The 23,963-nt window shown below is 35.4% G+C and overlaps 2 protein-coding genes across 5 annotated transcripts; both read right to left on the bottom strand.

The window, feature by feature from the left end:
* Positions 1–85: 85 nt before the first annotated feature.
* LOC135609512 (centromere/kinetochore protein zw10 homolog) lies at positions 86–16,095 on the bottom strand. 4 transcript variants are annotated; one of them, XM_065102856.1, is made up of 15 exons: positions 15,433–16,095; positions 15,209–15,346; positions 14,604–14,777; positions 13,654–13,812; positions 11,047–11,280; positions 10,820–10,936; positions 9,650–9,742; positions 9,157–9,252; positions 6,576–6,704; positions 6,421–6,498; positions 3,665–3,823; positions 3,428–3,584; positions 3,224–3,306; positions 991–1,118; positions 86–483 (listed from the first exon to the last, which is right to left on the bottom strand). In XM_065102856.1, exons 1-14 carry the CDS (start codon positions 15,991–15,993, stop codon positions 1,035–1,037), a joined length of 2,262 nt encoding a protein of 753 aa, XP_064958928.1. In that variant the 5' UTR covers positions 15,994–16,095; the 3' UTR covers positions 86–483; positions 991–1,034. The 4 variants fall into 4 exon arrangements, with proteins under 4 accessions (XP_064958928.1, XP_064958927.1, XP_064958929.1 ...); XM_065102855.1 differs by having other exon boundaries at positions 10,820–10,963; positions 15,433–16,093; XM_065102857.1 differs by lacking the exon at positions 3,224–3,306 and having other exon boundaries at positions 10,820–10,963; positions 15,433–16,094.
* A 5,409-nt stretch (positions 16,096–21,504) lies between these two features.
* LOC135609511 (uncharacterized) lies at positions 21,505–23,132 on the bottom strand. The gene is made up of 3 exons (XM_065102854.1): positions 22,921–23,132; positions 22,747–22,813; positions 21,505–22,571 (listed from the first exon to the last, which is right to left on the bottom strand). Exons 1-3 carry the CDS (start codon positions 22,990–22,992, stop codon positions 21,715–21,717), a joined length of 996 nt encoding a protein of 331 aa, XP_064958926.1. The 5' UTR covers positions 22,993–23,132; the 3' UTR covers positions 21,505–21,714.
* Between the last annotated feature and the right edge of the window lie 831 nt (positions 23,133–23,963).

The raw sequence follows: 23,963 nt of genomic DNA, 5'->3' as shown, positions 1-23,963 counted from the left end.
CATAAACAGAACCACCTGCAGCAGCTATTTTAACTGAGAACAAAAACACAGTTAGGTTGCTCAATTTAAAGAGTCATATGAGATGTGATCAATCAATTACGTATATATTTGGTACTCCAGCAATATAATTGCTTGTTTAATTCAAGTACAGCCAAAGAAATAAACAGATAATACTAATATTTGTGCCAACAAAAAAGATGGCATGACTGAACATCTGCAGCAATGGAAACACAAGAAATTGGGCAGCATGTGCATCGCACAAAACTCGTCACACTTGATGGCTACATCCTATAATAATAATACACAGCATTAGGAAACCTAGTAATCTTAAGATCCTTATATTTTGGCTATCGACCAGAGTGTAAACCATCAATTTTTCACTGAGCCCTGCTGGTTGGTGGTTGCCTCGTTTTAGTGCCCAAGTTAGAAGCATACCAAAGGATCCACAATGCATGGCGTGTTTGCTTTCCTGCTGCATTATCCCTGGATGCATGTATCCACACATGTTAACACATCAAGCATTTCGTCAAGCAAAGGAAAAATATTAAAGGAATGCACTGATACTTATAATAATAATAATAATAATAATAATAATAATAATATATTTATACTTGAGCACTGTGTTACCCAAAAGATACTGAAATAAAAAATATTCCTATGCTTTTTTATACTTAAGCATTTGAACATTGTCAAAAATAAAAATCTGCCACCAAAAGAAAACGTTTTTCTTAACTTCACTCAATTTTCCTAACAACATGAACAACCCCCAAATGCAAGAGTTCAGACATCAACAATTGCAACATTTGCAAATGAGGCATCCAAAGAAGCCATCTAGCATTTGTAGATCAGGCACTTGTTCATGCATGAGTTACCAAATACTCATGCATCAATTCAAATGCCCCATTAGCAGATATGTGCTCCTGTACATTAACTATAACCATAAAGAACACACTGATCAAGATAAGTTCTGCCAAGAAAAAGAAGACTGACCTTTAAAACAGTCTGGTTAAGTCTTGGTGGAAAATAAGAATCAGCTAATCACTTGCACTTTTTATTCTCTGCAAACATTCCTTTCTCAAGGGGGAATCTGCAAAGATTGCTTTGATAAAAGTTTCCACCTGCAAAAGCCAGAGAATATTATATTTTACAATAATTTTCTCCCAAATGAGAGTACAAGCATAAAAATTCATCTTCAAAATTCATCTTCAAACCAAGTCAGTTGGAGCTACTTCATGTTGCGTGAGAAACATCCATCCAACTAATAGCATATTTTCACTATTTTTTAGCTTAAAATAGAAGGAAGCCAATTCATGGGTCATTTCAAGGCCAATTATGTAATTTCTGGTTTATGTAGATGCATGTCACTGTAAGCATCATCATACATTTTGAAAACTGACTACAGGGGTAAATGATGTTGAAATCATTCCAATAAGATGTAAATTAAACCATTAGATAGGCAACTCCACAATGCCAACATATATAGGCAATGTGAAATGTCACAACAATTCACTCTCCAGAAATCATATACTGAGTTAACATTAGAGTTTGCACTTTTTCTGCTAGCGTTTCTACACGCATGGTATTCTCTCACATGGTATCCACAAATAAAAATCTTGCTTCACCATATGGATCATGACATTCTCTCACATTGGAGGGGTTCAAACTCTGCATAACCCAAGTATCACAAAAATATTTTTCAAGTTTGATCTAACTGAGATGCTTATATTTTCCAATCTCAAGAATATTACCAATCCGTGAAATTTCTCAAGTGTCATATTTGTTTAAAAAATTTCAAGTCAGCCTTACAATATTGGACATCATCTATATATCCTGAGTGATCACCTTAGCTTCAGATTCCACTATTTTTCCTAATTTCCCCGTGAAGACATACCAAAATAACTGAAATTTCATTGCAAGATTTCAAATACTAGTCCCAATTTATAAATATGGTACCGATTCATCAAGCAGTATATCATTGTATACTTCATGACATCACTGGAAAGATAATAAACATGAAAAGTACACCAAGCAATACCGAGTTATATAGTCCATCACCAGTGCCTGATCAGATTGGTAAATACAAGTCGATGTGTACACCAAACAATACTAAGCTATATAGTCACTCAAAAAGGACCAACTTATCTGTTAGATAGAAAAACGAAAATGAAACAAGAAACCAATTCACTAAATGAAATACTTGTCACTGTAAATATCTTAAATTCAAGTCATATAATATACTTAGAATGGATTTCTGCTTCATTGGCTCATTGGCTTGATTTTTTTGTCTTTGGCATGAATTTTAGATCCTAATGTCAAAGCTTGCTATCTGCTCTTCCCATTGACTTTTTCCAAGTCTAGAAAAACTTCAAATGGTTAACCCTTGGTTGCACAAACTTTAAAATGCAACCAGTCAGGTAAGGATGTCTACCTGCCTATCATCAACTTTTAGGATTTTGCACAAGTCTCTCTCTTGCCTAAGTTCGCCCTCAAGATGAAGCAAAGTAACTCACACATGCCCATGCTTTTTGTTTTTAATATCAGCCTCAGGAAGAACTATAAGGAGAACCACATATCAAACTGGTGTTACAGTATGTGCAACAGATATTACATGTCATAGTCAACCTATAAAAAGCCTTAAATTTAAGATTATCTGGACATCTTTCAGCAGTAAATAGATGTCCTTAATTGGTAGGGCAATGGGTTGTCTCTCTTACCAGTCAATAGATAGCATGTATTCATCTAACTTCCACCTGATAGAAATTACAACGAAAAATACTTTGACCACAACTTGTTAATATTGGACTCTGAACATCATAATTCTTTTCGTGCCATGAGTCATTGTCATGTAAATTACTTTTCTGGAGTTTAGGTGAATATAAGGGAAGCATACTTTAAGTTTAGAATGGAAAAGAGTTCTGTCCAATACAACTAGAAATTATTTAAAAGAATCAACTGTATCATATACAACACAGTCTCTTTAGTTCAGATCCGGTAAACTGGATGTGCTCCCTCAATCAACTAAAGCCAGGAAGAAATGTTTAAATGACAGAATCTCATGCCCAGATATAAAATTTATATGCCAGGACAACCATGATTTATCATGTCAAGCGATCATGATAAATTCATATGTGAAATATAAAAAATTTTAGAAGAATCATCCGCGAATGACTTTCAAGACACATAACTTTAAACTTATTAACACAGAATGCTATACTAGATATACCTCAGATGATGTAAAGCCACAACTGAGAAGCTCTCCACTTTCCCATGTTGCGGTGATTGATTTTAATGGCATATCATACAGTTCTAGCAAGATAAATTGCATTAGTTGAGAAACAGAACATCACATAGGTACAGAGACTTCACATTCATCATGTGTCACATAAAATTTGTCAGCATATAATCACATTTACATCTGACCCGATACCTGCAAGCTTGCGGAATTTAGGTAAAGATGACATCATCTTGTCTAACTGACTCCACGTATTCTGATTCAAGAACCTTTCCTTTTCATCCACATCAGCAATAAGTGACTCAAACAAAGAAGAGAGATTCTCTAGCGTCATCTGGATCAGTCTTTGTAGCTTGAACCAAGTGAAGAAATTTAGTGATATATAATATTAACACAGCTTACATTGATATAGACAGAGGCTAGCAAGAGAACCTGTAAAGTCTCCTCAGCTGCCAAATCATCTAAAAGCAGCATATCTCTGGTGATTCCAGAAAAGACATAATCCATTACTGAGCACATAGCTCTCTTGTAAGTTGAAGCTGGCATGAGTGGCTCCCACATAATATGTGCTTTCTCTATAATAAAAATAACCTATTGGCACAAGAAAATATAAGTACAAAGTGTAGTTCCAGTAAAAACATACTGACAAAATTTTCTTAATAGTGATACAAAAGGTCAAAATAATGTGGTTGAAAAGCATAACCAATAGAACATCCGACTAAAATTATCAAAGCAAATAATTAAGACTAAAACTTTACGAGGCCTAGAGGCTTCTGTATTCAATGCACAAAATTTGTCAAATATCAAAACGAAAATGTTAGCACAAATTTGGAAATAAGCATAATTAGTGACATGATAATGTGAAAATAAACACGCAACAGAACAAGAAATGAAGGCTCGAGTTCTTCTCTAAAAATAAAGGTTAAATATGATTTATATCCCCAATAACTGGAAGAGTTCTTATTCTATGGCTACCTAAGTTATCAACGCTCAATTGATGTTCTTCATAATCTTAATTTACCTTTCCAATAGGAGTTCGTTCACATTTACAAGATATATAACATCTAGTACATGAAAATGAGATTTTTCCAAGTTAATTAAGACTTTTCATGTTGGCCAAAGGCAAAGAGCACTCTCAAGGCTCAAAATCTCATAATCACCTGAAGTGAGAAGCACAGAAGAAGTGTTTGCCTGAGCAAAACAAGGCACCAGTTTTTCAAAAATAATGTAAATTTTTTTCCTTTTCAATGTTTATAACATTTTCTTTCAGAAATAATTAATTATATCGATAGGTTCTCGTGGTTGACACATTATTGAACCATCATATTGTCAAAAATAACAAAATTTCAAAATCTAATGTTATTTTGCTAAAAATGATTTTTAGAATGCATTTACAAGTTTAAATTAAAATTTTTAAGTTTGAAACATTTTAATGACATATAAATTATAAACACATCTTTTGGGCTCAGATTTATTTAAAATTATTTTTTTGATAAAATGACTTCTGTTTACTAGCTACTTACCCATTTATTTTGCTATTAACATAATAAAAAATCTAAAAGATTAAAAAGAACAATTAAAAAAGATATATACTAAAAGATATCTAAAAAATGATGATATTGAAGGCTTTTTTCAAAGGTAAAAGAATAGTATTTGATGGTGTATAATATATATCAAAATTTCCAAATAATTAAAGATTTAACTATATGTATCTACAATTCTACATTAAGATTAGTTTTCCCATTATTAGTAATTCTCTATCCAAAGTTTCCAACAGCATGCACGGTGGTCCCGTTGTGGTTGTGCGATCACCATATGGGTAATTGGTGATTAAGACTCCTAATTTATTCTTTCCTACTCTCTCATATTCTCTCAAGACTCATCCTTGACCTTGAGATTGGCAACCATGCTTGGCAGCAACTTGCAAGGCGTCAACTAATGATAGTGACAGTGAACTTGGTGTGACCCCAAGGTTTTGTGTTGACAAAAGCTCTGTTATTTTTCCATCTGCACTCCTCTTTGATCCCTGCTGACTTCCAGCAAGACTGCTAGTGATCTTGTCATATGGCTGAGAAATCAATTGTAGCCAGTTAAGAACAAGCCAATATGAACCTTACGAACTATCTTTTCAACCATGAAAATGTGGTTATGTTAATAGCAAAATAAATAGACTTAAGTGGAACTGTTCATTAGAGCTGTTTATGAAAATGAATAAGTAGAACTGAGACATTTTATTATGAAAATGACTAAATTTCATAAATGAAATATCTAGCTACTTACTCATTTTCATAAATGTGTTTATGAAAATGACTCGCACTTGAGCGCATGAGTCATACACTTACGTAGAACTGTTTTGCCTATGGGATATGAAAATCTGATTGTACTATTGCACCTCATGTCCATGCTTTGGCATGCTTCATGTGCCTATAAAGAACACCACAACTGCTGTTGACAACCAGTAAATGTCCTACTTAAATTAGGCTATTTCCTGGTGTATGCTCAACCTTAACATCAAGTGCTACTGGTAAGTACAGTTGCTTAGTTGATGCATTATTGTTCACCAGTACAACGTAAATTTGGTATTACCCATGCTTCTAGGTTGACCAAACGACATTCTTGATTTTTTCCTAATATTTATAATAATTATTAGACCTCAAGTAATTCTCTATAGATATTTCTAGAAAAGAGCTCTCTTCCACATCGTGGCATGGAACTCAAGATTACCTCAGTTATGGTTGTGAAGGGTCAGACGTTCATAATTGTTCCAACCCTTCAAGCCCCCTCATCTCTCCTCCCTGTTTGCCAATTAAAAAGGGAAAAAAAAGAATGAAGATTAACTCCACATAGAACCCATGAAACCTAGCTAAAAATGGAAGTAAACTTATTTTGCACATCCTGCCCTCATCCAATGTTTTGAAATAGTACAAAATACAGGATATCCACATTTATATTATATGACAGGCGATGTGCATTTGAATAGTCTAAGATATTATATAAATAAAATTTATAAAAACAAAGAAAATTGTTAGCACTGAAAATGCATCAAAAGATTATGAAAGTTCATAAGATTAGGAAATTCAATAAGATTATGAAAGTTCTGGCATCAAAAGATTTTTGTGATATCATATAACCTGGCCAAGTATGAAGGAACAGCATGTCGCATAACACAGAATATTGAACTGATATACCTGCTCTAGACCAAATTTTGCTGATTCATAATGCTGTGGTTGATGGGTATTCTGAAAACCATCAGCTCCATCAATAGCCTGAAGACCATGAAGGATCAGGTAAAAAAGATGCAATCAAGATATGGGAGTGAAATCAATAAACTGTGAAACCATACCTCTCTCAAACTACTAACAACTAATTGAACTTGTTTTTGAAGAATATTTTCTGCCATCTGATGAAAACTTAGTGCAATGTCAACAAACACTGCATGTTTCTGCAAGCCACTTGGAAAATCTGCACGGTACTGAAAATCAAGAATTCATAGCATACATGATGGTTAATGCAACAACAAATGACAGTAACTCCTTCGAAGAACAATATCTTACTCGGCACATAATAATATCAAATAAATATTAATATAGGATATGAATCAAAATATAGATAAAAAATACAGATAGTTATAATTGTGAGTAAACATGTGCAATATAGTGTTTTTTGGAACAAGCTACAATGTCAAAATAATTGTTTTACATATTTGTGTGACATACAATAAGAACAATGCCAACTTGTTAAATCTTCTAGTATGCCTGCCTTTTCAACCATGATTCGTACCTTATAGTGATTATTATGATATGTTTTCCCTTTTTTTCTTCTGCACCTATTTATGTTAATATTTTAAGTGATAACCTTCATCAAACCACATGCAAAAGAGATTGAAGTGAATAAGTCCTGGGATTATAATTGAAGTGTTCAACATGAAACAATGGATGAAAAGCTCCTTACGTGGTCTCCATTGGAAAGTCAATTTGGGAGAATTGCGTATGATGTATAATTTATTTTCAAATTAAGATTTTATTTAACTGTTAAAACTTACTTAATTTTATGTAGAATTTATATTACTTTATCCGTACTTTTTCCAGGCTCCTGCCTGTGCAACCAGCATTTGGCCTAGACCAAACTAGATGGGTCAACATTTAGGCATCTTAACAGCTTGCACTGAGACCATGATAATACAAATTCAGTGCACATGCTAGCATCATGTACCAAATGTTGGATCATGAGTTTGTCTTTGGATGCATATGAATTAAAAAGTGACATGAAAAGGTGCAGATGTGATATAATAAGTTGGACTTACTATGCATGCACAAGATTACCAACCAGTGGTCCAGAGGTCAGGAGTTGTTAGGAGTTATGGTTGCTCCAACAGAAGCAAGAAAAATGTCTTCCATATAATCTTGGAGTCATCCTACTAGTTAAGGCACATCATGCTCAGTCATGATGTCAAGAGTTTGAATCATGCTGCAAATGTCTGGTGCACATGTTTGAATGGAAAGAGTGAAAATGTAAAATTCCAAAAACAGTTCTTCCATATATATACATGTATGCATAAATGAATATATATGTCTGTCCAGACATACATAAACGAGTACATGTGTGTATACATACCCTACTGGCAGGATTAAGACTTAATCATATCACCTCAAAATCAATCATGGAGGCTTTAAACTGATGATTAGATTTACTAGACATCATCTATGACATTCATAATATTAAAAAACCAAAAATAAAATGTATAAAATAATTTATGCATAAAAGTTAAAAACCACAATCTAGATTACCTTAATGATTAAAATGATTGACCCTCATTTAAATATTGTTAAATGACATCAAAATTCAACTAGTTCAAATAAGTCTCTACTAATGTTAGACAAAATATATTATAGGTTGTTAGATGAAGCTGATATGAGATTAGTCTCCATTACTAATTTTAAGTTGATAGAAGTGAGTCCTCAGTCCTCCCAATAAAATTTTTGTACACACAGACATATACATAGATGTATTCTCATCATTTTTTCTTGTGGTTAAGATTTAAACATCAAGAAATGGTCTAGAACTTTTTTTACACACTAGAGCCAATTCAATGTGGTTCATATATGTATTCTCATCATTTTTTCTTGTGATGTTAAGATTTAAACATCAAGAAATGGTCTAGAACCTTTTTTTACACACTAGAGCCAACTAATTTTGAGTTGATAGAAATGAGGCCTCAGTCCTCCCAATAAAAATTTTGTACACGCAAACATATACGTAAATGTATTATCATCATTTTTTCTTGCGGTGTTAAGATTTAAACATCAAGAAATGGTCTAGAACTTTTTTTACACACGAGACAACTCAATGTGGTTCATAAGCAAAGATCCTACGTTCCTAGCAAAGAAATGTTGACCAGGGGGCAGGCTCACTATATAACATGATGCCAAACTGAAAGATAGGTCCTTGCAGTATTGCAACTTACATTGACACAAAGAAAGATAACAACTTTATGGTTGCTCTAAACTGAGGCTTCTAATAGGCAACAGCATCAACCTCTAAGGCATGCATAAAATAGGAAAGACCAAATCTATACATAATTCTACTTAAGCAACTATTAAGAAAATCTACTTGTTTAAGAAGAACCCAAAAAGAAAAATGATTATATATGTCCAACCTAATGAAGAACAAAATTCCCTACGGAATTGGAACATTGTAAAACTGAATTTATAATATAAACTGCACATTTTTTCCTTGATTATACAGTTTGCCTTTGAGAGAGACTTCAATATTCTTACTGCAACACCAAATATTAATGTTGCTGGTGCCATGTGTTGAAAATATTTGACAAACTAGTCACATGAAAAACAAAAATATTTTAATCAAACACCTTGATGTTAAAGCTATATAAAGAACAATATTGCAGAATGCAAATTGACACAAACCTCAAAGGCAAGTCCAAGATTCTCCTGGGACAAATATTGACATTCATTGTGGATAATAATTGCCACTTGACTAATACTCTCCAACTTCTTCCCTAACTTCACGAACAAACATAGAGTAGTAAGCATAACTTGTCATAATAGAGATGCATATGAATTCTGCACTACAAAATCCAGAATAAATATGATGTGTTAATACTTCTATTAATTCTTGAATATGGCTGAATTACAAAATGTAATATGGAGAACTGGAAATCTTTGTTGTCTTTCAAGGAGGATAGATTACTAGCATAAATGCATCAACCTAAAGCTTATTTTTCTCCAAAAAATAGCAAATTTATTTTAAAAAAGTATAATGTCAATGCTATTTATACCAAACAATTATATTTTGTGCAAAACCAAGAAGCTGCAATTTTACATAGAATCATTCAAACTTCAAAGGTTCAAAGAATTCAGCTAAAGAAATCCATATGGTATTTGCAACGATTACACAGACCTTAATGGGTATAACAGCTCTGTATAAAAGTAGAGCATCCCTTGCAGCATGATAAAACTCCTTTGCCACTCTTGTAGGGGACAAACAAGCATCCTGCACTGGTTGTTCATTAATCAAAATTACATTCAAAGATATTATCTGCTAGTCAGAGAACAAAATGCAAGCAAAAATAAAGCATACTAATAAGCAAAGGAGATAAATGACAGAATTTATCGTAGCTGAGATCACCATGCAAGGATTTTCACCTTGCAGAATAGGAGAGAGAGGCAATTCATCAATGAAAGTTCTACACATTGGCAACAAGAATATACATCAACACACAACACAGATCTGCCATTGAAATGGTTGGGCATTGGGTCACACCACCTAGCACATGAAATCCTAGCAAGCATACTTGTTCTCAAGTATGAACAAGGCAAAACAACTGGTTTGTCTGGAAATTGCACAAAAAATATTCCCTTTGACATACCAATTACATGTAAAGTGATCATTAGTTCAAACTCTATAGAGAAAAGATTATTTCATTAGAAAAAGGAGACTGCTAAATCACAAACTCAAATTCCCATCGATCTTCAATTTACAATTGTTACCCAGACCTGAGTCAACTCTAGGAAATGTGTCGGATATGTTTCTAACTCTGCATGTCAAATACAAATTTATGGCTGCACACTTACCAAGTAACTTGACAATTAGAGGCTTTCTTCTTATAGACTTCTTATATGTCCAACCTCTAAAATTTTTCGTTTTCATTATGGAGACACAAGTATCAAATATGATCTATTAAGTAGTTTATTCCTGGTGAATTCCATATCTCCATTATATATAAAAACAAATCAGACAGTCGGATACACATGCTAAACGGACACAACAAATGCAAGTAAAAAATACAAAAGAGAAGAATGAAAAGAAAGCTACAAAGATTTGCATTATATTGCACATAATGTTTAATAATGTGGCTTCTTAGTTCTCACATTTGTCCTAACAAAATACATTCTACAGGTCATGTAAGATCGGTCAAGTTAGCTGGAAGTATGCAAATACTTAAGGTGTGTAATTGACAGGGCATGTTAAAATTTATTTTCAAGCATACTAATAATTTGCTAAGATGATAGACCGTGTTTCTTTGTGTAGAGAAAACAATATAGTTTTGTAATAGTAAAGCCAACATACCTTAAGTGCTCTGTGCACTAGATCCATTAGGTGAAAGACTGCCTTAGAAACAAGACACTTATCAGACTGGAAAAGCAAACCAACAACAGACACACAATTTTCTCCACCATCAGAAGCCTGTAAGGAAACACTTGACATATTTGCCTGCAACATTTATGGCAATAGACATAAAGAATGCAACACACAAGATGGTCAAGCATCAGAAAAATCTATTTTGATGGACTCACGGGAGGCAGATCATAGTTGAACTGTAGAAGATAATTTCTAGCACTTGCCAAAATCTCATTCCTCTTCCTGGAAGCAAAATGAACTTCAACATCATGAGCAAAATAACTCAACTTCTCTTCATTCCTGTCAGTTGATGAAATCAATTTCATTTCCTTCAAAAAGGTCTCAAAATCAGCAGTACGTTTGATGACATTTTGGAAGCCAGCGATCTTCGAAGCATCATCAGGCACAGCCTAGAAAAGACAGTTTTGAGCTTGTATTATTCAAATTTTGTACTTATGCTGATAATTATAAATCCAATACCGGCATGATTTTAGAAAATGGCAACTTAATAACTTTGGTGTATCATGTAGATGAGATGAATTTCAGGAGGAGAATTCTACACCAAAATGTTATTTGACTACCAGCAAGAATCAAGCTGTTATGATAGCATTTGATATGAACTGCCATCATTTGTTGCAAAATGTGTAAACCAAGATGTCAAATGAAGATACAATTGAGAAACAAAGCATTCTTGAGAATCAAACAAAAAGCATTTAGTGGCACTGTCAAGCTTCTTGATCTCCACTGAGTCAATAGTTAAGATGCAATATCATAACAAGGCTAGAAAAATACAATTTGATCATAATTCTTCATGTGTTCAAATGGAAATTCATAACTCCATGTGCCAGATTAAATAACACTAGGAAAAAAAAAATGAACGTCACAGTAAACACTTCTCATGGAAGTGGTATAATCTAGCGTCATGGTTTGTTTGACCAACTATGTCTAATTCCAAGACCCTCATTTTCCAAGTGGATTATCAAAACAGCTAAGAATCAGTGGAAGGCAGGCAATGACAAGCTGACCCATCAATCATCTGAGCTTGCTTCATTCCCATTCCCATGGTCCAACAAGTTCCAGCAAAATTAGTAGCCAATCCCAGTTCATACAAATAGATTTTTAATGGATTTAAAAGGAAATAATAAAATAGCAACTCCACAACCCAATTAAGTTAATCAAAACTGAACATTGATTTCAAACATTGTCACATACCCAACTTACCATACTGTTTAGTATATCAATGCACCCCATATGGGTTAATACAAACATATTAAACAAAGTTCTCATATATTTTAATTGTGTACCCATATGCCGAACAACATACCAATCAGTACAACCAGTATGATGAGATCCTAATAAGGGTACAGATAATATTTTCTATTGCATTGTTCTCTTTAATAACACAATCCCAACATGGAAACAATGTTGCATTGTACCTACACAATGTCTGATAACATGTGCATATAATACGAACAAAAAAACAAAGGGGCACAATATCTTGATCAATGATCCGACAAGGTTATATTCAAAATGAATAAGTACCAACAAGTGGGACTCACAAAACAAAGGAAACAAATGAAGACAAATATTTACAGATTAGGACAGTCCATGACTCCTCTTGTTGGACAATAGATAATAGTATACTCATTTAAATGAAGAGAACAACATTTTGACAAAGAACTCAACTGGTAAGAACTTCATGGACATTCTAGGACCATTTTTGAGCTCACAACATGAATGACAAATGCCACCACATTTCATGCCATTTACAATTACAACATCTATGTAATTGTTAAGACTTGTATATGATGGAATGGTGAAAGATCAACATCTAGAAATAATATACCTTTTTATTAGTAACAAGCAAAGAAACACATGTCAAAAGAAAATGACCAACAAATCTTAATAAAGTTTCAAGAGGTTTAGAACAAAACGTTAGCAAGTTTGATAGTGTATCAAGTGATTTTTTTGTTTTTTTTTTGTGGGGGGCAAGCAACACAATTGTAACACCCCTGATTAGTCCCACATCGGAAGTAAGTAAGACTAAAATTGACTTATAAGGGTCTAATGAGTGTACTACTATCAACTCTAATTTAAGCATCTTGGCTAGTGATTTGGGCCAAATACAGTTGATAGGTCAATTAGCCCATCAGGGCCGAGTCGTGATACAATTATAACACCCCCGATTAATCCCACATCGGAAGTGAATAAGACTAAGATTGGCTTATAAGGGTTTGATAAGTGTACTACTATCAACTCTAGTTTAAGCATCTTGGTTAGTTAGCTAGCACCAAAATGCTATCAAAAAACAAAAAAGAATGGAGGTCATTTTAGTTAGTCTATAATTGGCTTTATGATAACAGAACATATCACCTGGAATGTGGAACATTCAGGTCATGGGACAAACATGGGTACTGGTTATGTCATGTAGCATGGTTCATGGTACATGGGATAAGAATTTTCTGGTTCATTATTTTGGGTCATGGTACATATTGTACCACTTAGGTTGCTTGCTATATCAGATAGGATATCATCTAACTAAAAAATCAATATGAATCTAATTAGATTCATAACAGTACTAGAAGACTTGAAAGCCATCCAACTAAAAACCCAATTTGAATCCAATTAAATCGAGAACAATGATAGAAAACTTGAGGAACTAAGCTTTTTAACCTGATGTCAAGATATAATACAGGAATACAGGCAATTCTAACTATCTGACCAGAATTCTATTGTATGCTAGACTAATAGCTTGATCAAGATTTAAAAAATGGTGCACACACCTTGGAAAGAAAATGAGTTATAATTAGATCTGCCATTCTTGGCCAAGTCAATCTTCCAAAACATTGCATCCATATAGCATTCTCGAAGCAAATGAATTTGTATATGAACTTTACTATTTGACTAAGCCTTGAGTAAAGACAAGTTCCATCAAGATCTTCCTACAAAATAAAAAAATGAAAAATGTTAACAGAAAACAAGTTATTTACAGCAAAAGAAAAACATTTCGAATTACCTGAAATCAATCCTTCAAGGAGAAGTAAGAAATTAAAAAAACTTATTATTGCTAGTCCATTGTGCAGAGAAATTAAATCAAAGGAATAAATCTAAGGGATTAATCAAAAGGGAACGAATTTAATAATCTATTGTCCAATAAGGTTGGGAAGCAAATTAAAATTTTGATAACATTTACACTTCTTAACACTGGAAGAAAACATGGCCAGATAATCGGTATATACAACTTCACTAGCAACCAATTAATATCAGGTTCTCAAAATGAAGTGCAAAACAAGTCACATAAGCAAAAATCAAGTTAAAGCCCAAATTTTATTTTCTTCTCCTATTAAAGGGTAGGAATCATGGTCAGATATGTCTTTTCTTTCTAAGACATCTATAGTTACCACATCGATGCATAGGGATGCAAATGCTAGACCTTCGACCCAAATAGCATATGGTTAACTCATAAGTTGCTAGTTGACTTTATTTAACATATGGGTGACCATCTAAAATAAAATTTAAAAAAGAACTCCAGTAGCATTCTATCAAGAAGTCTCATGATTCTATGAAATCCAAGATCAAGATAAAAATTACTGTCTGATTTCCTTATCATTTATGGTGCAGATTTTGGTATCGAAAACACTTGTGTTTACCCAAGAAACTGTTTGGTTTAGTTAGCATGCCTTCATGCAGTAGCACAAAGCAGCAATAGCTCAAGGATTCAGTGCAAAATTACCTGCAATTCAGATGATGGAACTATGCCAAGAATTGTTTCACAACTTGCAAGAGAGCCCTCATCATGCACTTCAACTAAAACATTGATGGATTTGTTTGTTATGGAAGTAATAATGACCCGTTTGATCAACAAATCTGCCACTCTTGCCAGCCCATAATCAAGAACACCAACAATCTGCATTCAGGGTAAAATTTTCATTAGAAAGAGGGAACATATTAAAAAACTGGAGGTCAGTTACAAGTTTGGAATAGGAAACACAAGGCTCACAGAACCTTCAAAAATCTATATATATATACTAATATCCACTACTTATGGCTGGACACATCTATCATAAGCATCTTTTGGTAAAAAAAAAAATGTTAACTAAACAAGTTCACTACAAGTTCTATGGCATTAAAGTGTGTTAACTGAAACAACAATAAAACATAAAAGGGGAGAAACCAATAAGCTTCATGCCTAACTAGTTAATCACTCATAACTGTTGGTTATAGTTCTTATAAACTGTATGGTTTTGAAGCCAAGATAAGCACGGTCCCGAACATGTTATCTTTCTTAGCATAAAATGTACTCGTAATGCTAAAAAGTAAAAATAAGCATCAGATCACCTCCATTGCCTCCAACATCTGGTGGAGCTTGATATAGTGAACATCTTCGACTTTAGATACAGATCTCACAATCAGTCTATTGTTCTCCGGTTCAAAATGGAAACAGTTCAGTACATTTTTGGCAAGCACCTCTTGAAGCTATCAAGAAGAAGAAGAAATAGTAAATTTCAGTTATTCCGTGAAAAAGATATGGATTTTGCACCAAGAACTGAAATCGCAACTACCTCATCGAGGCACTCAGCCCACTCCTTCCTCAAGAACCCAAACACTGCCGGCTCGTTCTCTACGCTGCCCCCCTCCTCCACGTCCGCGACGGATAGCCCTTTCTTGAGATCCCTGACGGCTTCAGCAGCCGCGACCAATCTCATGGCCCTGAGGTCCTCCCTGGCCGAAGCGAGACGGCGGTGCAGGGCGGAGACGGCCCGCACCACCTCCAGCGCCTCCCGGCGCTCCTCGAGCTCCCGTCTCTTCGCCCTAATTTCGGAGACGAGGTCCTGGATCTCGAGGTCGAGAGGGCGGTCGGAGAGGAGGCGGAGGGCGCCGGACAGGGAGCGGGTCAGGTCGTCAGCGGAGGCGGCGGCGAGGGAGCAGCGGGAAAAGAGGTCGGCGAATTCGGCGCGGTGGGCGAGGACGTAGGACCGCACCTTGTCCTTGATGCGCAGGGAGCGGATCTGGAGGCGGTCGACCAGGAGGCGGAGGTCGGGGGCGGAAAGAGGGGAGGACTCGTCGAGCTCGCCGCTCGGGAGGAGGTCGCGAACGTCGATGGAGCCCGAGAGGACGTCCATGGCGTCGACGGTCGTTTACCCGAAGACCTCTCGGGGAAGGAAGCGAAGAAGAGGTCGGAGTCGGACGGAGGCGGCGTCGGTTTTACTTTTACTAGAGCGGCCACGAGTCGGATCCATCGGGTACTTACAACAATCCGACCCGTTAAAATATTTACCCCGTTTCGATGTGGTCTCGATTAATCCCCTTCATGACGTTGACTTCCAGTCAAACCATGAAAATTCTTTGCATTCTTCCTTAATAATAAAGACAAAAAAAAATCTAGTGTTATAAATGCTTTAATCTTCTGAACCTCAATTAAATGAATCTCCTAAATATAAAGGATTATTACTAAAATTGAATGGGGTATTTGATGCTATCTGAGTGTTTTTTGTTCTCTCTCTTCTCAATCAGATATCATTTTTCTAACTATGTTTGAGAGTAGGTATGTAGTGTGACACCTCCTTTTATCATTTTTCTTTGTCCTCTATTAAAATAGAGAAGAAAAAAATGACTTGTATTGGATTTTTTTTGACAAGAAACTGCTCACTGCAGAAACAGTAACTCCAATTTTGTGATCATTTATTCTGACAAACCAGCTTCACAAAGCAGAAAATGGGAACATGAAATGGTTCTCACCCCTCAACAACAGGCTTGATATTTCCTTGTAAGTGGAAGACTACCATTTAACTTGCAACATTGCCTGCAACACATCAGAGAAGACCATACCCCTCTCTCATCATCAACTACAATACAGATATTGTATAGCCAAAACACAATAGGACAGGCAAAACTAGTGAGATAGGAAACAGAGATGCCTAATCTCCATTGCATGGAGATGTATGTGTTGAAAGATTCACATCTTCATTTGCTTTGAGGATTCTACTGTGCACTGTTTGTTTCAGACTTCATGAGAAGATCAGTAAACTTTGATGACTTCAAAGATGGATTTTCAGCTGATGACCACATAACTTGTAAAATCGTTTGGTTGCAAAAAAACAGTGAAGGTTTCTCGTGAGAAAATGAAAGCAGAATATAACTATAATGTCTTGAGAATGGATGATCAGATTTGCAGGCTGTACCATCATAATACATTTGGCTTCCATAGGCAGCATAGAAGGAGCACACATAGGCAGACACTCTGATAATAATCAACAGGGACAAGAAATGAAGAGTGCAGTTAGAAACTTCCAAAGGCAGAAGAACTGGAAGAATAGTATAGAGATAAAGAGAGAGAATCAACATTACTGGTCCTAGAGGAAGCTGCAAGAGTCCTACTGTGGCTGCTTGGTTCCTCTCATTTGGGTGAAGATTCTTAAAAGAGGCTCCACATATTTTCAGATCCCAGTTTTAATGTAATATTGACAATCTGGTTGATCAGGCCTCTCAAATAAACTTAGCAGCATGCCGCAACCTGGCTGTGTTTTATGCCTGGAGTTGATTGGGTGGAAGCATATCGGCATAAGAAATATGGTTCATGTTGCCCTGGCATGCATTAAAAGCTTGCTTCAGGTGTCAGCATAATGTTTCACAAACTACAGAATATGACACAAGATGAATAAACGAGTGACGAACATAGGCAATTTAGCTTTCAGAACAAAACTACAACATGAGTACGATAGACAATCATAGCTTTCACAAACCACAGAATATGGCATGATGAATAAACAAGTGACGAACATAGGCAGTTCAGCTTTCAGAACAAAACTACAACATGAGCGTGATAGAGAATCAAAGCTTTCACAAACTACAGAATATGACACGATGAATAAACGAGTGACGAACATGGGCAATTTAGCTTTCAGAACAAAACTACAAAATGAGTACGATAGAGAATCATAGCAAGGCAGAAAAGAAAACACATTAAACCATGTATTGGCCAATCATGGTTATTGGCTAATTAACTAAAGTCCATTGACACTAATGAGCCATGAAGATTTTAAAAGCTTCAGAATCCTAAATGAAACTAAAGAAGTGTATCAGGTTTACGAAAAATATGAAACCAAAACTATACATTTAGTACCAATATGAGAGCATGGCCACTCTAACAACATGAATATATTGAGAAGCCATTATCATCATCAAGGAACCAAGGAAAATAGATATAATAAAAGTATATTGCAGTTAGTAAACATGTAAATCAGATTCTTAATTTAAATTGGAAACTGGATTCTAAACTGTAAACTAGCAATGACTATTGTAAAATATTAAATTGTACTTATGTTAACATGTATAGAAGAATCATTTTAAGGTTTTTTTTTTATTTTTGCTGCAAATGGTATGTGGAGAGACTGTGATTTGATCCCTGGGCCTTAACTACCAAACCAATTACACTAGCTTAACTGGCATCCTCGAATAGTTAAATATAAGATGGAATAGTTAAGAGGGAGTAAATGAGATAGTTAACGATGCTTCCAAATAGAAGATCAAACTGACAATATCATCGCATTTGTTTATAGAGTGATTAACTTAATTAACAGATAAACTTGACCTCATACAAAATCATATGCCACTCTGTCCCCTAATAATGGAGCAACAGTTGCATGAAGATGCAAATAACTTGAGACTTGCAAATGCAAGGAAAGGATGCTCGCAAAATAATATTAACACCTGCAAATTGAATTCTGTAAACAAACATTTAATTTCTGACACATTAGTGCTTCACAAATATCAGTTAAGAGATGATATTTATATAAAACAGGCAAATGTATCACAAAGATCACAGTAGAAGAAAAGGCATCTTGTAACATACCAAACAACTAAGGATGTTATGGTTTATAAAAGACAAAGGAATATCTATCATTTAGCTCACCCACACTTTGTAAAGCACAGATCTACTAACCATGTAAGTACTCCAATTCTGTTGCATGTGCATGGTTATATGGGTGAGACGAATAACAAGGGCACTAGTTAGTTGATTCCCAGATAGGGGTATAATGAAACTAGAAAATCCATGGGCTGATGATCTTGTAGGAGAAAATATTATTCCAGGGGTGGCAGGCTGCGGATGATTGAACTTGTACGCAACTCCAGATCTTCTTGTTCCAGTTCTCACGTAGTAGCACATGATTTTTCATTCTGGAATCCACATTAAGTTAACATTGCACAGTAATTTCATAATTTGCTACAGGATAGAAGAAAAATATTATAACATCCATAAGTGAAGGTGGTGGATACTAGAAAGAATACAGAAGTTTCATTTGCAAGTGGAGGCCAACAAGCAGTAGAAATCTTTCAAACAGGTAGACTCAAAACATTCAACTGAACTAGTCATATGTCATGTTTGTCATGTGGATGATGATATTTACATGTTTCTCCAAGACTAGCAAAATCCTGTTTTCAGGAAGAACTGCAAGAACACTTGAACCATAAACCGTATACATGTCCTTCAAGCATATGGTATCTGACACATTAAAGAAACCAAGCATTTAAAACAAATCAAACTGATTCAGAAGAATAGAGGGGTAGTAACTCTGAAGCTCAAACCAATTGACATCAGATATGCTGAATTCTTTGTTTATCTAATAATGGAAAAGAAAAGCTGCTGCAGTAAGAGAGATTTATTTTCAGAAGCAATGGAGTAAAAATCTCATCTCCATAGGATCTTTAAATCGGATGCACCTAGCTTCATGCATGGATACTATTAAGAATTCGTCAAATTTAACTACCTAATAACTGTGTCTATCATTTAACAAGGGCATGACAAGGGGTAAGCAAACCATTATCTTTCAATAGCCAAAACTCCAGTAATGAGTTGATAAATGATAACCATGGTGATAAGTGACATCCTTGTAGATTGTATTTATAAACAGTATCCGTTTTAGGTTACCAAATATTTTACAATTGTCAAAACATGTTCCTTTGTTAATTTTCAGATAAAACTATATACTATTTCAAACTTTATTCAGAAATAACCTATTCAGTAGTCACAAATACAAGAAAGCACCAATTTGTCAATCTTTTAAATCCTCATCTTAAATTTTGGAGAAGATTTTGTGAAACTCAACATCAGTCTTCCACTCCATTCCTTTATCTAGCTTTAGACTACTTGCAATCTTGTAAATGCCTCTATTTTTTAAATTTGCTTTCTTCAACTTACTTTTTTTTTTATTTAAGAATCCTGAATTTTGCAGTTGTTCCTTGCAACAATCTTGCGTAATTAATTTAGCTTACTACAACACCTACTGACACGAACTCATTGGTAATATTCATAGCTTGTCTTTATCAGATAGGATTCATCTAGGTCACACAAAAGCATGCTTGGCAACATAGAAGACAAATATGTCAATAATTTATCTTCTTTGTAACATCCACAACTCAGTTCAAAAAGCTGGTCGGACCAGTAATACCGATTGGTATTCACCAGTCCAACTAGGAACCAGCACCTGGACCAAGATATTTGCTTGGTCCTGTTCAAATTTTTTTTATCTCCAATCTGCTGTTGATGGCCTCCCCACTCCTCAGCCTCCTCTCTTCGCCTTCTCCTCCTCCTCCTCCTTCTAGCTGTGTACCATTTATCAGTACACTGGTTCATATTAGAAGAACACTAGTCTGCCCAGGGACCAGTACAGGTCCAATATCGAGATTTTGAATTATGCAACTGTGCCTCTTTGCAACCTACACAAGTTAATTTGACTATAAATTTGATGGTTTTATAAAGCAAAACTCAAGTGTATATACCTTGACCAACAGCTTCTCAAGTATCAATACCTTTTTCCAGTTACCAAAAGGAATTTAATGTCATAGAAATGCGTAAAGAAATAAATGATGAATAGTACTTGCAACCTCAAGAAACAATAAAGCTACTTTTCAAACTAAGATTTCACCAAATGATAAATAATCTTCAAAAGTTAGCAAAACAAACTCATTTGATGTCAGAAGTAATAAATTCATAGAGAAAAATAAATTTAGATGTAACATAAAGGACAACATTGCAAACATCAATATTTTTTTTTCTCCAAACCAAAAGACTAACCAATATGTGATAAAAAAGCATAATGAAGATTCATGAAGGACGATCATACAACTAGACCAGCAGTGTAGTAATAATTAGATCAGTTTAACCTGCATCATGAAGTTACAGAATTAGCAAAATTCAATAAATAAATATAAGAAAAAAGAAGTACCAATTAATAAAAAAATTAAAATACATACCTTTTGGAAGTCAAAGATGCATCTCAGGAACTTCCATGACTTTTTCTCACCTATCTAAATCCAATGTATATTATGATTGACATGCTCTATCCACAAAAGCATTAGATGATGGGACGACAATTATACATCATTCGCTATATCAAAGTAGGAAAATAATCAAACTCCACCATGTATGAATATGTAACATGCTATGTAAAAGGTACTTTCCACGTAATTGTCATACAAGAACCTGGTCGATGAATAAAGAACCCAATACAAGTATATACAGAAGTAATTGTCCCTGATCATACAGTTTATGGAAATTCAAAACTTAAATTAACATATTGCATCAACTTTATAGATTGATATTTTTCCTGTACATGCACATGAACACATCTAAATGAATAAAACATAACATTCGCTGCATTAAATTTACCAAAATTAGTCCTTATACACCCAAACCCTATGCCCATATTCACATGGCCTTCCTTGTAAGAAGATCCAACATATGATCTATAATGATGAAAACACAAACAACCCTCAGATCTCGCAGATGAGAACACTCACTGGAAAGACCCAAAAAGGGAAACAAAGTAGCTGATCCTCTCACCCTAGGTTCGTGAAATCATGCTACAGGCATGAGAGAGGCGGAGAGTTACTGGTTGCATTCCTCCCCCATTGCCCATCTCACCACCAGCCATAGGATCATAATGCTTCCTGCACCCAGGGCAGCGACCATCTGCTTCGAGAATCCGCTTGTGGCAGAAGAGGCAGAGGCGGAAGCCACAGTTACAGGGGAGGAAGCTTGAGTCCGTTGGATCCAAGTCCTCACAGCAGATGGGACATGTTGATGGCGCGGAAAGGATGTCATGGTGAGCCCACCTAGCTGCTGCATAGTGCCTTTCTCTGCTCACAGGGAAACTCCACTGCTTTGAGAGGTTGGGCAGGCTCTGTGGGCGAAAAGCATCATCTGCCCTCCAAGCTCTAGGAACCATTGGCTTGTCATGTGGTTTTGCGAAGCCCTCATGGCAATCTTTGTTCGTTCCAACGGCTCTTGCAGTAGAATCTGGGATGGAAGCTAGGGGATTCAGATTGGGTTGATTGCGGTCATGAGCGATGGGCAATGCATCAGCTAAGGCCTCCCAATCGTCTATTCCCTCTTTCTCTTCCCCTCTCTCCTCGCAAATATCTTCCTCCACTTCGGCATTGCTAAAGCTTCTGGAAGAGGATCCGAAGCTGCTTTCGCTGCTGATGCTATTGTTAGCACATCCATTCATGTGGCTGCAGTGAGTCGGGGAACCTTCCTCACTTTCGTGGAAACTCAACCCATCCGGCTCCACCTCAACCCGATGCTTCTCCTCCTCCTCCTCCTTCGATGTGCGATCCAACTTCTTAGAAAGAGCAACATGAGGGGGAGAAGAGGCAGCAGGCGCTCCCCTGCTCGTCACCATGCAATCCTTGTTCCTCACTGCAGATCGAAAAAGAAATCTCAACAAAATCGAATTTTGAGACAAAAACATCAAAAGATCCCCAAGGAAGAGAGATAAATAGATCCTCAAAAGTTACTAAACTAAATTCACGCTCATTCCCCCAAAAAAATCCACAAACTAATCGCCGAGCAACGAAACAAATCGGATGAATACCTTGGGAGAGCCACTGCTCGCGCCTTGCATCGAGCTTGCACTGCTTCAATTTTGCGGACCTGTTGACCTGATCGAAAAAAAGACACGAAATTAGACGTGTAATTGGGATCGAATCACACGAATTAAGGATGAGGAGGCAGAGGAGGAGGAAGAAAAGAATTCGTGAATTTGTACCCTCTTTTTCCTGGCGATGTCGCGAGAGATGGCGGCAACGGAGGCATCGTAGGCCGCGGCGTCGGAACCCATCTCTTCCTCCTTCTCTTCCTTGAAGAACGAGAGAGAGAAGAATCGACGACGGAAGCAACAGAGGATGAGGAAGAGGCGGAGGGACGCAGAGCGAAGCGAAACGGATAACCAAAAAGATTGCGGTTTCCGCTTTCATTCGTTTCTCCTCCTTTTAGGGCCGAGAGTGACTGAATTTACCAAACAATCCCTGAAACTTTAAAGGGGTTTTCTCTTTATATATATATATATATATATATATATCCTATTTTTCACATCATCTAATTGTAAATATTGAAAATAATAAGAAAACCAAATATAAAGGTTAAGGTTTGGTGTGTTACTACTCGGACATGCAACTTTTTATGAGCAACATTTATGCTACCAATCTATGGCCTCTATTTGTCAAGTCCATCAAGACAATTTGGTAAGTTTAGAAGAAGTATTTGGGTGTTTCTATTGCAAGTGAATGTAGGTGTTACTATTTGATTTTATTTCAAACTAGGTTCATGAGAAACTATCATTATGATGAAGCTCATAATTGTTTGGTTCGAATCGAATAGAGTTACAATCGAAATCAAATCAATCTTCTATTGATTTCAAATTAAATCAAAATCGATCATGAAAGATTCTGAAATAGCTGGTTTCGGTTCTAATTAAAACTATCAATTTATTTTTTTTATTATTTAAAAATAAATTTAAATTTTTTTATGTTTTAAAATTTTTAATTAAACTATAATAAAAAAAATTAGAAATTGTCCTTTGGTTTTGGAAAATATCAAAAAGTTGCTTCATATAAGCTTCGGTCCATGTCCATCATTCATATCCATCGTAAGACTATTTTAAATAATAAAATAATGAAAAAAAAGATAAAAATAAATTAATAATTTTGATCGTGTGCCATGCATTGTATATCCCTATGAGGTTTTATTTTTTTATAGACGAAAGCAAGAGGTCTAAGATAAATGATTAGTTTTCTTATCAAAGTCATCTCC

This window comes from Musa acuminata, chromosome BXJ2-4 (genome assembly GCF_036884655.1).
Source record: "Musa acuminata AAA Group cultivar baxijiao chromosome BXJ2-4, Cavendish_Baxijiao_AAA, whole genome shotgun sequence".
NCBI lineage: Eukaryota > Viridiplantae > Streptophyta > Magnoliopsida > Zingiberales > Musaceae > Musa > Musa acuminata.
Note: the sequence above shows the minus strand (reverse complement) of the source record. Positions and strands in the feature narration are given on the sequence as shown.

What these genes read in the sequence shown, in the direction of transcription:
- LOC135609512 (XM_065102855.1), bottom strand. Translation starts at nt 15,993, where the DNA reads ATGGACGTCCTCTCGGGCTCCATCGACGTTCGCGACCTCCTCCCGAGC. An exon ending in AGATGTTGGAGGCAATGGAG is followed by an intron (nt 14,778 to 15,208) that starts GTGATCTGATGC and finishes CCCTGAATGCAG; the next exon opens with ATTGTTGGTGTTCTTGATTA. An exon ending in CAGCTGAGGAGACTTTACAG is followed by an intron (nt 3,585 to 3,664) that starts GTTCTCTTGCTA and finishes ACTTGGTTCAAG; the next exon opens with CTACAAAGACTGATCCAGAT.
- LOC135609511 (XM_065102854.1), bottom strand. Translation starts at nt 22,992, where the DNA reads ATGGGTTCCGACGCCGCGGCCTACGATGCCTCCGTTGCCGCCATCTCT. An exon ending in ACATCGCCAGGAAAAAGAGG is followed by an intron (nt 22,814 to 22,920) that starts GTACAAATTCAC and finishes TTTTTCGATCAG; the next exon opens with GTCAACAGGTCCGCAAAATT. An exon ending in CGAGCAGTGGCTCTCCCAAG is followed by an intron (nt 22,572 to 22,746) that starts GTATTCATCCGA and finishes TTCGATCTGCAG; the next exon opens with TGAGGAACAAGGATTGCATG.